We start from the raw sequence: 14,897 nt of genomic DNA on the forward strand, positions 1-14,897 counted from the left end.
AACAGTTGCCTTGCCGACTCAGTTGTAAACAAAGTAGATCACCGTGTCACGTTTTCTACTCTTTGCGAATATGAAACCGGCTGTTTTCTAGTAGGACGAGTTTATCATAGAGATGTGCCATGGCTTCTATGCTGAAATCAACGCCAGCGTTTATCTTAAGTGCAGTCGGTGTTAGCGTTGGAGGTATAGTGCTTTTTAAGTAAGTCAATAACTTGGTTTCACTAACTCTCGGCGCGGATCCGCTGGATTGTGAAGCCCGCCGATGTGCTACATTTTATATTATTTTCTTGCAGAGAATATGTAGGTGGATGCCGCTACGACAAAAAAGACAGATTAGATGAGAAGACCGTCGTAATTACGGGTGCCAACACAGGCTTAGGGAGAGCTGCGGCTAAGGAGTTCGCCACAAGAGGTAGGTTGAAACAACGTTGGGTTGAAATGCCTCCACGGCGCCCAACCACTCCGTTTCAATCGCACCCACCTCGGAGCCTTTCAGGTCCGTCCGTCCGTCTCTCTTTCCATTAATAAGCCGCCTCACCCCCCTCCCCCTCCCGCCTATATGCATACGGTCCCGCCCGAACAAATGTAAATCTGTTCGCCGAAGCCATCGAGAAGCTCTACGCCAACGACGTACTACTGGTACTACTGGTACTACTGGTGCTACTGGTTGGTTGGTGTGACCCGGTTTATTTTAGAGAGAGAGAGAAAAAAAAAAGAGAGTGAAGTAAGAGAAAAAGATTGACAAAAAAAATCTTTTGATATAACGTACAGGATTGTCAGGAAAAAAAAAAATCACGAATGAAGACATAGCTGTCTAGCGCAGGGTATCCGGCCTGTGTCCGCAACAAAGGAGTGAATATAGTCGGAGCATGAACGAAGGGCATCCTGCCGATTAATTTGTGAAAATTGAAGGCGCGCGGCCTGAACCTCGCCATCAACAGAAAACTTCCAATTGGGCAATTCACGACGGCAGGACCCCCAAGAGCCAAATTGGCTAATTGGTCTGCAGTTCATTGAAGATTATTCCTGCGTGACCAGGGACCCACACTAACGGGATCTCGCGAAGCTGGTAAGCAACGAATGATAGGAATGACCGGAGAAGGGAAGAATCTTTATCTTTTGTCAAAGCGGTGCACACGGAGAGAGAATACGAAAGGATAACCACACCCGTAAATCTTAACAGCTCCGGTCTTCTACAACATGATAATGAATCATTGATGGGGACATTTCTTCGTGATGAGACACACCTAGCCAGGGAACCGGCCAGTCATTAATGGTTAAAAAAAAAACCCGGGCCATCTCTACTATCGTGAAACCTGAAGAGGGGCGAAGCATGCAGTGTATAAGGGTATTCTTGGCTCCTTGGCGTTTTTGCCAACGGAGATGAAATTGTTGGGGGGTGGAAGTATACAGCTTTGCTGTAAAAGTCTCTTGCCTTCGAAGCACGAAACTCTCTAGCGCGAGGCATAAACGAGTGTCCTGGTGTTTTAGCACCGTGATTACATGAGACGACAATTACGAAGATGACAGACAGGAGACGCTAACAGCCCCCGCCCCTAAGGGGCTTCGTAAGGTATTGGTGTCACTTCGACATGGAGGGTTGATGTGCTCGTGCGCAGTCAGAGGGATTGGCCAAGACGTGTTACTAGTTCATACAAAAAAATAGGCAAGAAATAAAATGAGAATGGGAACGCAAAGTGATACAGAGACTAAAGGTAACTGATTATAAAGATTTTGAAAAAAAAAAGAGATAAATACTGACAATAAAATAATACTGACTTTCACCAGTGTTTCTTTAAATTGATCATTCGGTAAAATGCATTTTGCTAATACGTTAACCGCCTCATTAAGAAATAAAATATGGAAATGGGATACTTAGCAGCGAAAGCCGGGCAGTCTGGCCTTGCGCAGTCGAGACTGCACAAAGTCGCACTTCCAAGAGCACCGGGGTTGTTTTGAGCACCTCTTCGGTGGTGATGGCAAGCCTGTTATGCATTGACAGGTTGAAACAATCACACAGACAAGATTCTGTAACGTTGCAGAAAAATCACCGGAAAGTAGCTGGGGAACTGCTGAGTGTGCTAGTTTGAGCCTGTTAGTAGGACAGTGAAAAAGTTTGGTAGCACTGACACAGACAAGGACACTCTGTGTGTGTCCACTCACTTCATCCTTGCCGGTGACAGCGCTACCCAACTTTTGGGTAGTCACCACTGTTTGAACGTTTCCCTCAATATCTCAATTTTTGTTTGAAGTTTGCCATAAAATTAGTATCATTATTATTGGGACAAAATATTTTTTTTAATAAACCAAACTTGAGTTTTTCTTGTCTTGTCTTCATGGCCCATTTAAAGAGTTTTAAGCTTGTTACTGGCTACGTGTTGTCCAATGAGGTCACAACAGAGAGCTGGGTTGCAACATTACGTACTTGCTAGTACTTACAAGTCAGTGCATACTTGTGAAGGGTTACATCCTCACCCTCACTCATCATAACTGCCTTGTTTATAGTTTCGTCCCATGCTTGACTCGCATCATGCATATATCGTGCAACATCACACTTGCCCAGAGTTTTAGTACCAATGAACGCGAGTGTGTACTACTGTTCAATGTATGAGTAGATGATCCTGTAATTACACGCTACTCTTGATCTCGTTCTTAACCTTAATCTCGTTCTTAATCTTTCAACCTTGGCAGGTGCAGGTGCCAGCATTTGTGTGATGTGTCTGTAAGCTAATGGTCCGTGTACCCTTGCTAACATACTCTGGATCCCTTCTCCGCAGGGGCCAGTGTGGTCATGGCCTGCCGAGACATCAACAAGTGTCGGCGGGTCAGAAGGGCGCTCATGACCGAGACGGCGAACAAGCGCATTGTCTGCGAGGAGCTCGACCTTGCGTCGTTGGAATCCGTGCGCAACTTCGCTGCTAGGATCAACGAGAGTGAGTCGACTGCCTTTACAGGGCACCCTAGCTGGCTGTGAAGTGCATTATGTGTCCCACACTTTTTTCCAGCTTATGCTTCTGTTCGGTTGAGTTGAGCAGGGTCGGCAGAAATGTTTCCATTGCGATGTCCGAACAGCAATGAAGCTAGGAAATGAGAAAGGCTTGTAGAAGTGAGTGAGCAGCCTCTCGCCAAAATAACCTTTTTTTTACGGCTAGACACAGTGTTCAGTGTAAAGAGCTCATGTAAACACATTTCACATACAGCATCGCTGCTTTTTTTATTTTTTTTACTCTTTTAGTAAAACATTTGCTGGTGGAAATACTTGAACAGAGAATATGTGAGTAAAATCTCGATGTCTGAATTGACATAAGCTGTAGCCTTGCAAGCCTCCCCAAATACAACACTCATATACGTTGCTGTTTGGCTAATGTTTAATTTTTTCTGGCCTGTAGAAATGGGAGCATATAGGCTCGCTGGTTTGTTGAAAAAATAGTTCACATAGCTCTGGGTAGATTCTTTTAAGAGCCTGGCATTCAGCTTAGCAAATGATGAGCTGACTAAACCAGTTGCAAGGCTTCAGAGCTTTGTTTCCTCTGCTAGGTCACTTTGCGAGTGCTTAGCCAAAGATAGCAAAAGGCCAAAATACCAGGTGTTAGTGAAATCATACTGTGCTTCTAACATGACACAGTCCATTCCTCACAGGTTAGTGATTGTCAGTGCTAGGGCCTTGCAAGTTTTTGTGTTTCGCCACCTGTATTTTCCGAACGCGGTAGCGTTCATGGGCCCTAGCGCCAGGAGTCAGTCTGTCTGTCCGTAGCATGGCCTTCCTCTTCTCATCTTGTGGAAGGAAGAGGTGCAAAAAAGCAAACCAGGCATCCCCGGTCCTTCCCTCCTCTTCTACACTTCCCTGCCTTCTTTGCCTCAAAGGCCGGAGGCTGTTCAACGCTGCACCTGTGAATGTTTCGCACGTGAGGCCATCCTGTTACTGCCAAAGAGGTGTGCCCTAGTTTTGTAAGGATATGTGATTAGCAATCTAGTATATGCTGGTTATCTGTCTCCCCATCCCTCACTCTCTCTCTCTCTCTGTCTCCCGCAGGTATCAAGAAGATTGACATCCTGGTGAACAACGCAGGCGTCATGAGGTGCCCCAAGCTGTTGACGAAGGACGGCTTCGAAATGCAGCTGGGAGTCAACCACCTTGGTAACAAAAGCTGCTTGCGCTTGCTTGTTTTAGAAATTCCACAAAGTTTAGGCTCACCGTAAAAAAAGATGCAAGCTTTGAATCTGCAATTTTAGGCAACACTGAGAACCCACCATTACACTTTTAGTTGTTACATTTAGTTACCTTTTTTCCCTGAAACATTGGTTTTGCTTTGCAAACATTAAAATATATAAGCTTTAATAAGTATTTGTGCTTTAGAAACCGTTGTTTGAACTTCAATTTTCTGAGATCATATGAGTTCATTCACTTTTAATGGAAACTTTCATTGTATCCACACTGTGTGAAATGTTTTTCTTGCAAAAATGTCCTTGTATACTAATTGCGTTAAATACAATGTTTCGTGTTACTTCGGTCCATATTTGAAAGCAGAAAACATTTAAATTGCCTGGAAAAGTCATTTATAAATGTTGAAGGTACTAGAGCCACCTTTGTACATGCTCAGCATCTTAATTTTATTGAGGAACTAGCCAATAGGAGTTAATGAACTGACAAAATGCAGAGATGCATAAAAGAAGTTTTTAAATCATGAATATCTGGCGCATCCAAGCAAAACACAACGTGGTGAGGTTCCAGTGAAACTTTATTGCTTGTGAAGAGAATTTCATGATAAAGAAAGTGAGTGCTGTCGTGGTAGCAGGAAATTTCACCTGTAATTACGTATCGATGATGAGCACAGTGTGATTAAAAAAAAAAAGACACCTTACCAGATAAATACGCCATTCAAGAATTGCATGAAGTACTTGGTGAATATTGTGCTGCCCTTTTTAAGACCGTGAAGGGAATATGTTGGTTTTGATACGATCAAGTTATGCTCAATGCTAGAGGAGGGAATTGAGCATGCAAATATGCTTACCTCGGTTGTTCTTACACTGCCATGTTTAAGAAGGTTTTTTATTTCTGTCCTTTATTTACTTCTTTATTAATCCAGAGGCATTGAAAAGAAGCCCAAAGATGCGGGTTCGATCCTGCCTGTGGTCGCTGATTTTCAGATGGAGGCAAAAAGTGAAAACGCCTTACTGTGTAGAGTCTTGAGCACACGTTAAAGGTCCCCAGGAGGTCAAAATTAATCCGGAGACGTCCATTATGGTGTGCCTCATAGTCTAGGTGTTGCTTTGGTGCGTTAAACTCCCAAAATTTGAACTTTTCTGTGTGTGTGTAGGGGGGGAAGATTGAAACAACAGATATGTCACTCATTGCAACTTATTTCACAATAGATGTAATTTATGGCAGAGCATTTAGGCCCAGAGAACACAATCACTACAGTTTGAAGACCATTGCTGACCACACCACCTACATAGTAATTTATGGCAGAGCAATTAGGCCCCGAGAACACAATCACTACAGTTTGAAGACCATTGCTGACCACACCACCTACGTAGCTGCGTAGTTTTTCTCAAGTTCTGCGCCGAAGTTTATGTTTCATCCTTGGAGAAATAGTGACTGTATTCGGAAGCTTTTGGGTCCCTTTTGGAAGTAGTGACCCCCCCCCCCACTGCAACTTCTCCTCCCCTTCCTCCTTAACAGGCCACTTCTACCTGACCACGCTGCTGCTGGACAAGATCAAGGCGGCGGCACCCAGTCGGGTGGTCAACGTGTCCAGCACGGCCCACCTGCGCGGCAAGATCAACTATGACGACCTCAACTCGGAGAAGGAGTACAGCCCGGCCGACGCCTACAACCAGAGCAAGCTGGCCAACGTCCTCTTCACCAAGGAGCTCGCCGACCGGCTCAGAGGCAAGGGCGGCAGCCTGCCCTCGTAGGCTCGTACCTTGACACGCCGGGCAGCTTACCTTGGGCACTGTGCCAATCTGTGGCCTTACCCTGCTGGCTATGGCAATCGGTTGCGCTCTTTTTTCTTGTGGTGAGGCAGTTGCCGCAGGCTTGTACGAGCAAGTTTACAGATTTCGCGACAGGTTCACCTGTCTGGCCTCGTGACAACGGAAGAGCTACGTACATATGCACATACCTGCACCACCCGCCGCGGTGGCTCAGTGGCTAGGGCACTGCAGTGCTGAGCACGAGGACGCGGGTTCGATTCCCGGCTGCGGCGGCTGCTTTTCTGATGGAGGCGAAAAGCAGAAACGCCCGTGTGTACGAGATTTCGGCGCACGTTAAAGATGCCCGGGTGGTCAAAATTAATCCGGAGTCCTCCACTACGGCACGCCTCATCACCTGCGTTGCGTCAACGCGTTAAACCCCACAATCAATCAATCAATCAACATACCTGCACCATCTTAGCGATCTCGGTGATCCGTATGGGTGTAATTGCAAGTTATGCAAAGTAAATTGCTACTAATTGTAAAGAAATTTAAAGCACTTTTCTGCAGTTAAAACTAATGTCAAGTAATTCTAAGTAACTTCTTGTAATTACAAATAATTTAAGGTAATTTCATGTAATTACAGGGAGTTGCAGCTAATTCAAAGTGAATTAATACCGTATTTACACGATTGTAGGTCGACCCTTTTTTTCAAGTTTGACAATTAAATGTTGGGGGGTCGACTTAGAATCGAAATCGAACTTTGCGCCGTTTGTGACGGCAAGAGAAATGAGAAATCAGAGGTGCTATGAGCTGAGGAAAGCGTAACACCCTCGTTTCTATGGTTGCGGTCGAAGTGTGGCGTTTACCATTGAATACATTCTGCCGTCAATAACGGCGATGCCGGCTTTGAAAGTTGGCATTCCCGCTCTGTGCCCTTTGTCCACCGTGCCTTGAGCGGCTAACCTTCCTTCCACCACTGCGTTCGGAAGTGTACTGAACAACGTGATATGATTGTGCCTACCGTGCATTAATCCAAAGGATGCGGTGATACTCATTTTGTTTATTAGAGGCGAACAAAACACTTTTTGGATGCAAGTAATGCACTCGCGAATCAAAGGACATCGTAAGCGGCCGCTTCTGTCAGCTGCCATGTTGTTTGTTTTGATATCGTGCGGCAGTGCCGCTGCCGCTAGCTTCGATGGTTGCCATCTCACAGCGAATGTGTTCTCAGGACTGGGAATAAAGTTTCCCGCTCAACCCACAGCGCATGGTTATTCCGTGTGCTTATGCAAAAACTTTTCTTTTTTAACATCTACTGCGCGCACCACGAGTGTACGGCTCTTGTGGGAGCATCGATCATTGATTGAAGAGCCGCCGTATAGGGGTATTGGTAGTTGACGGAAGAGCTTCTTGTGATACGATTTTCTAGGCGGCCGCATTGCTGCGTGCTTGTGTCACTTTTGTGTTGTGCTGAATTGTCCCGTCTGTCACGAGTGCCCTAGCTGGGTTCGAAGAACTCTCTCGGCACTTGTTCACAGCAGCGTTCAAACAGGCTGCTTTCTGTGCTCGCTTTTTTTCTTGAGATGCAATTTTGGGGGGGTTGACCTACATTCGAGTCGATTTACAATCGTGTAAATACGGTAAGATGTCCAAAGTAGTGTCATATAGGTAATTGCAACTTATTTGAAGCGAATAAAAGTGCTTTGATGCACAGCCGACTTTCCCAGTCCACACAATGCTTCTCATTAAAAAGACAATAATTGAAGGTAGATTTTACTTTCAATATTTTCTATGAAAGTGTCCTGTTCATGTGTAAATCTACGCATTTCAACTTTAGTCATTCGTATTTTCTGCTATAACTTAGCAAAATTTTACGTTAGAACACCCTTTCCCATCAACCCCTGCCATTTACTTTGGCATGCATTCTGCCACACGACTGGAACAGCTGACCCATTATTAAAGCAAACCCCCAGTTTTGTAAAACGAGTATCTATGTAGCAGATGTATGATAGTATGTGTAAAGCATGTAGTGCCCACACATGGTACCCGATATAAGCAATGAAGCGATGCTGCTGCATCACATAGCAACAAATAGTGACATTGCGGGCACTGTAAGAAGCTAAGTTTTCATAGAATCCAAGTTTCACACTTAAGATTGGCGGGAAGGGGCGAACTGTTTGTTTTTGTTGTTTAAAAATGCCTTAACTAAACGAAAAAAGGGCTATAAGCAGAACTTACAATTGACAAACCTCTTTTGAAGTTAGAGGTCACCAGCAATCAAAGCAGGCATCAGCTTCTGTCGTTTTGTAGTGGTGGTGGGGGTAGAAAAACGTTTTTGAGCTGGCAAAAAAAGGAAAAAAAAAAAAAGGTGGGTGGCCTCTTCTTGATTCAGAAAGCCGCGAGCGACTGCTGCTGCTCTAGCCCGGGAGATCAGGTGTTCCCGAGTCCCGAGCTGAGAGCTGGTCAGCCCGCACTCCCACTGCCCCGCGGTGGGGGAAGGGAGGGGGTTCGGGTGGTTGGCACATGCCCATACAAGATAGTAAGTCGTATTGGGTAGTATTGCAGGTAGGGCGTTGTTGTAAGGGAATGTTGTGGAATCAGTTTTTTAATCATTACTCTTAGATTGTTTGCAGGAGAGGTTATGTGTAGTTGATTGAGTGCACCCAGGCAATTTTATTTAGCTGAACTGCTTTTGTTGCCGTTAAACTTTAAGAAATATTGCTGTTTAATTTTTCAAGCCAAAAGATGATTGTTGTTTAAGTATGTTACATTGGCGTGCCGTTTTTAAAGTTGTTTATTTTTCTGCATTGTTGTGCCTGCTGTGTTGCCTGTTCATGTAGGACTGATTGGGGAGAAATTTTTTCCGATGTTGTTCGGTCTAGTAAATTGCTCCACGTCCAGCTTAAGTGTCTGCAACTTGAAGACACTGTCCTGACACTGTGGGCTAAATTTATTTCGTAGCAGCCTCAGCTAAAGTAGGGTGCTTGATTTCAAGTAGTGGCTAAACTTTCAGGTTGATTAGCTCTATCTTTTTATCTTTTCGATTCTAAAGCTCCCTGTATTCTGAGCATTCTTCCGCCACTTCAGTGAGGAGAATGTTCCGAGAAAGTTGACAACTTACAGCTCTGTGTGCTTCCTATATCTAAGCAGCAGCCCTCCAAGCTGTAAACACAATGGCTTTGGAAAAGGAATCGGATGCCTAGAATGCAGAAAACACATTTAGTACTGCACCAGCAGCAGCAGTGCAGCCAGGGGTGGATCCAGGCTTTTTCTAAGAGGGGGTCAGCTCCTGTCAGTGATGATGATGATGATGATAAGCAGGAGTAGAAGGAGGAGGAGGAGGAGCCTTATTTATTCACTGAAATTTCGGGAAAGCAAAAACACAAGGAATACAACAAGTCATCAATTCACCTTTTTCTGCGACCTGAGTGGTCATCTTCTTGGATGTTTAAATTCAAAAATTAAGGGAGGGGTCAGGACATCTGGACCCCCCCTCTGGATCCACCAATGAGTGCAGCCCATGGAGAATCAGCTGCGCTAAGCATTTGAAAAGGTCAGCTCCCTATTACCTGACCACTTGCACTCGTCCTTTCAGCTTCATTGCAGCAATGAAAGGTTTGTGTCCATTGCGGGGCTGAGAGCAGCGTGCCCAACCCTCCCTCTCTGTTGCGCTGCCACGCACGTTACTGCAGGCACGGGCGTGTCGGTGTTCTCCGTGCACCCGGGGATCGTGAACACGGAGATCACGCGCCACATGGGCGTTGCCAATTCCTTCCTGGCAGCGGCCTTTGCCAAGCCCCTGCTGTGGCTCTTTGCCAAGTCTCCTCGCCAGGGGGTGCAGGGCATCATGTACTGTGCGCTGGCCGAGGGCATCGAGGGTGACAGTGGCAAGTACTTCTGGTGAGTGGGGGGAACTCCCTCGGGAAATTGACAGAGCTGGCTGCTTTCTGGTTCGAGTGTCACCAGTATTCTTCTGGTGGTTGTTCTGTCCCCCGATTGAAGACGTTCCACATGTGCCTGGCTCTGCGTTTTAAGCTGCTGCAGTGCTGGCATGATGATGGTGCATGTCGTGACTGGGGGACACCCTAGAACAGGGGTGAAGGTCATACTATTCCTCGTAGGCTGTCATGCGACACCTTGGCCGAACCCATGAGGCAGTTTTCTTGTCCCTTCAGCACTAGAGAACGCAGGCGATAAACTTGTACTGTAACATGTGGGGCAGCGAGCAATTTATTTTGAGCTGGGGCTGTAACAGTAACTGATTCAATCTGCACTTTCGCTTTAGTAAATTTTTTTTTTCCCACAAAAAACGGCCACGCTGGCATGAGCAGCCTTGAAAAATGGTTGTGTATACCGTTGCTCCAGATTCCGCTCTAGTATATTTGAGAAGAAACTTTGCGTGTGGAGGGACTCGTAGTTGCTCCTAGCCCCAGCTACAACTGGCGAAATGGTCCCATTTGCACCCCATTTACTCCCAGCGGTAAGGTGTTCGATTTACACCCATCTATAATATGATCATATTTACTGCCAGCTACAAAATGACCCTATTTACGGCCAGCTATAAGGTGGCCTTATTACTCCCACTTACGATGTGGTCATATTTACTTCCAGCTACTAAATGGTCTTACTTACACCAGGCTCTGAGGAGGTCACATTTAATACGTTCGCTGCAGCATGCTTTCTTGAGTTCTCGTTTTACGTGTGGCGTGACCCACCCGTGGGCTATGCGTCTATGCCCGTTTCAGTTGCTCCAAAAATGACGGCGTTGCTAGCTTTCTTGCTGGTGTTTGGCGCGTTTATTTGTAAGATCCAAAGCTACGAGATAAAAAGCTGCAAAGAACTATAGAAGATGCAAAGATACAAAGCTGAAAGATACAAGATACAAACCCGACAGAGAAATAGGGCGCCACTGCGCTGCTTGAAAACAATAGCGCCGCCCCACGTCCAGTGCAATGAATAAATATATGTTTTGGTCGCATTTTCATGCGTGAGTTGGCAGCACATCACAGTGTTCTCGAGCATGGGTGACCGGTGAGTCACACTGCAGGCAGCGTAAAAATGTTCTCATTGAGTGCGCCGGTGGGTCACGTCATTTAAAAACACCGGAAAAGTATTCTTCTGGCTATTTATAACCTCGTGCAACAAGAATCGTATCTCTGTGTTCTCTGCATATCTCAAGTTTGATGAAGTTATCGCATCCGCAAGCAGATGCATGCTTGTAACTTCTCTGCTTCGTGGGAGGAGCCCAGGCCGGAACCCACCAGTGGCACACGACGCAGTAAATGTGTTAAATGCCCATTCACGCTTGTGATAGGACTAATCAAAGTAAAGGATTTATGTCGCCCTGGTTGCCCAAAGTCATTCAAGCCACTCTTGAAGCAGTGGCTAGAGCGATTGGTACTGACCAGTTTTTTGTTGCCGCTGTTACTCTCGTGCTGGAACATGGAGGGGCTGACTTTGCAAGATTTTGATTAGGGATGGACGATTGATCGATTAACCTCCCCATTAATGGATTAATGCTTTAGTCGTGGTTAAGTTTTTTGACCGGTTGATCGGTTGCAGTCATGCGAACAAACTAAAACAAGAGTGCCGTGTTGAAATTTTGTACGTGCCGAGGGTCATATTTGTGTTCAAGTAGCCCGCCTGACATCACAACAGAACACAATGCAAGTATGCTTAGAGATGATACTGATTAAAGCCAAAAGCTTATAGCCGAAACAGACAAAAAGTGTCTAGTATTAGAAATTTACACGTTGTGAAAACCGGTGAGCGGGCATATTCGCACTGTTTGGTCACTGTATAAACTATCTGTGGCTTAAGCAAACTGTGATTAATGAGTGTCCCCTGTAATTACGGCGAGTGCATATGATCCTGATACAATAAACGGTGCGAATCACACGTTTCGCCCGTATCAGCGCCATGATGATGACCTACTATGTAACATTTGAAATGTCTGTGAACAGGCTGATCAGCATATTGAAATATTCTGTTTGGCGATTTCTCTTCCTAAATCAACAGAATGAATTAATTGATCAATTAACCAATTAAAGCTAGCCTGTTATTCGGATTAAAATTTTTAACCGACGCCCAGTCCTAGTTTCGATGCATCACATCCCACCACAATGCCCAGATATTGTCCATCATGAGGTCGCACCAGACCAAACACTAAAGTGCACAACGCTGCGTAGGTCGAGAGTAGTTGCTGCCGACATTTGAGCACTGCTGAAAATTATTTCAGAACCGAGTGATTGAGTTCAGAATAGGCATCGGGAATAGTAACCAGATTATGTTTGGCAAAGGACACTTCTACTAGTAACAGTACACAAATCCTAAATATTAAATTTTGGTGAAAACTGGTGCGATCGTCGCATAATGAGAAGTACATACATATTTGTGCAATATCTGCAGAGCCCTCTTTCAATGCCATTTTTGCAGTCTCACGCAGACACTACTAGCAGCAAACAAAACCTGAGCAAAGCTCCAAATTAGTTGTCTTTATGACAGCGAATTAACTGCAGGTGTTGCGCAGCCGTGAGAAAGAAGCCAAGATCTGCCGTAATTGAAAGTGAAACTCCTGTGAGGTCTTGTCGTAATCCAGAAACAACAAAAAGCAAACAAATGTCGCCACCATCACAACAGTTAAAAGTATATTTTGGCCTTTACTCCCAGCCGCACATTGTCCCATTGACTACCTGTCTCGAGACAGCTCAATTTACTGCCAGCTGCGAAAATGAAGCAACGCATCGCATGCTTTTAGGCAACGTTGCCACATGCATCGGCATGCTGCTGCCTTGTGCATAAGGGAACTTGTGCTTTTGGTGGGTGCATTAGAGGTTTAGAACATAGCCACACCAGGTTCACCTTTTTTGTATGGCAATTCATGGTGTTGTTTATCAGCATGATATCATGCGGAACTTTTGTTTACCGAACCCTTTTCTTGCTCTGTCCGCATGTATTCCACAGTATCGCACTATGGGAACTTGGGTGGTTTGCACCCGCGCTGTGTATCGTAATGTTCGCCTATCTTGTAATTACTGCGCAGCGTGAGTTCTTTTTCTGGCAGTCCGCTACTAATGTGAACACACACGAAACAGCTGCAGCTTGTCATACTTCATCCATTGCACAAATGCTTCATTGTCACTCTCTCTCTCATTATGATTCTTTGCAATGATCTTTTCGCTGTACTTCTGTGAAAAACACCATGGATCTCTGCGATAAGAATACGGGCTTTGGTGAGGGCGAAAACACTGATCCTGCTGATCCCTTCTTTTTCTCTTCCTGAAGCCCGGTTACTAGTAGAAGCATGCAGATATCAGAAAGGGAATATTTCGCAGATGGTGCCTGCTATTCGCTTAGAGTGGCAGCTCAGTGTTTTACCATTTATGCATAACAGGGCAATAAAAATGGTCTTGGCTGCATGTCATGCTAACTTTGAAAGCTTCTCTGCACTGTGTGCCCTTTGGGTTGGCTTCTTGGCACGACATCGGAGCTGTGCAAAAGAAGTTGGACACGTGAAAGCCGTGCGCGAAACGAGTTTACACTAAGTTAATGTTAGCTGTAGTGGAACGCAACTTGTGCGCAATTTATAAGCTGAAAAAAAAAATTTTGCTTTTAATGCACGGGCATGAATGAAGGATCGGGAGTTGTTACTTTCTGGTAATACCCGGAGCAAGCTATCACCAGCTGCTAGCCTCTTTTCAGCAACCGAAGGGGCTGCAGACAGTCTAATGCACCTCCTGCATTTACAGCCTGTCGAAAAACCCGCATTTCTTTGTGGCGGTGTAGGCCTAATTTTTCCTTTCTAATCTTTCGTTTCTAATTTTTTGTTGTACCAGTTTTAGGCGGCCACTGCGTGAACACAGTCACATTCTGGACAGTGGCGTGAAGCGCCATGAAGCTGCTGCATTCCACGTTATACGTACGCATAGAGTGAACCCATTTTGAACCCACTTGCAGAATTTTAGGCTTTCGGCTTTACGCATGTTTTTCTGAGCCGCGCACACCCCAGCAGGCCCATCTGCATGGGTCGCCAATGCCGCTCGTGTCGACAATGCTTTCCAATCGGCTATCATTGTCGCAGAGAAATAATCCTTCCCGGTCAAATGTCTTGAAGTCGAGAGGCTTCGTTGTATTGAAATAACAGCAGTGGTTTCTTCATTACATTGATGTTAAATATGCTTAATTTTTAATGGGCATTAGGACACTTGCTTTTGCTACTTCTTTATATTGGGGATTTCGTTACATTCCCAATTTGTTATATCGAGGTTTTACTGTATTAGATTTGCAGTCAGTTCTTACTGGCATTCGTATTCACAAATATTCGACTAGATTTGCCGTCCCTAATTGACATTTGCACACCTTGACTGGTTGTCTGAAATAAGAAAACGTGGGCATTTAAAAGCCTTACTAGCAAGAGAATCTATATGTAATAATTAGCTCACTGGTAAAATAGGAAAATGGGTAGATATTATGTAAATATTTTTTTGTTGTTTACATGTGTATTAAATCTGTTGTTATGCGGCACAATGTCTGATATTCCTAGCACCACATGGCATAGCAAATACGACGACTCAAACATTCATGCATCAAACAGCGCAGCCTTTTTTCAACTTTGATAGAAGATGAACCAGGCTTTATTCTGTATTTTTTTTCTGTTGTTTTTCTGTGCAGCAACTGCAAGGCAACTGAGCCGAACCCGATTGCTCAAGACAAGGTGGCCGCAGCTTGGTTGTGGGCTACCAGTGAAAAATGGACTGGCTTGTCATAGCAATAGATGGAGAAAATAGACGCACTAATGAAAAAAACAAACTAGGAAATAAATATGGGTGAATTAAAGTGTTTGGCTCTGTTGTCACTTCATTTGCCTCAATGCCTCATGAAAACTTAGCATCGTAATACTGTTCTTTGTGTGCTTTGCCGTGTCTGATGCTGCTGGTGGCTTATGGTCACAGCACAGAACATGCGGCACACACACAGAA

General features: G+C 45.0%; 1 protein-coding gene across 1 annotated transcript; it reads left to right on the forward strand.

The window, feature by feature from the left end:
* Positions 1–41: 41 nt before the first annotated feature.
* LOC144148754 (retinol dehydrogenase 13-like) lies at positions 42–14,748 on the forward strand. Its single transcript, XM_077680270.1, has 7 exons — positions 42–199; positions 294–412; positions 2,778–2,933; positions 4,034–4,138; positions 5,684–5,893; positions 9,612–9,819; positions 14,590–14,748. The coding sequence occupies exons 1-7, from the start codon at positions 120–122 to the stop codon at positions 14,684–14,686; spliced, it is 975 nt and encodes a 324-aa protein (XP_077536396.1). The 5' UTR covers positions 42–119; the 3' UTR covers positions 14,687–14,748.
* Positions 14,749–14,897: the final 149 nt, after the last annotated feature.

This window comes from Haemaphysalis longicornis, unplaced genomic scaffold (genome assembly GCF_048455015.1).
Source record: "Haemaphysalis longicornis isolate Haplotype H1 unplaced genomic scaffold, Haemaphysalis longicornis Haplotype H1 scaffold_8, whole genome shotgun sequence".
NCBI lineage: Eukaryota > Metazoa > Arthropoda > Arachnida > Ixodida > Ixodidae > Haemaphysalis > Haemaphysalis longicornis.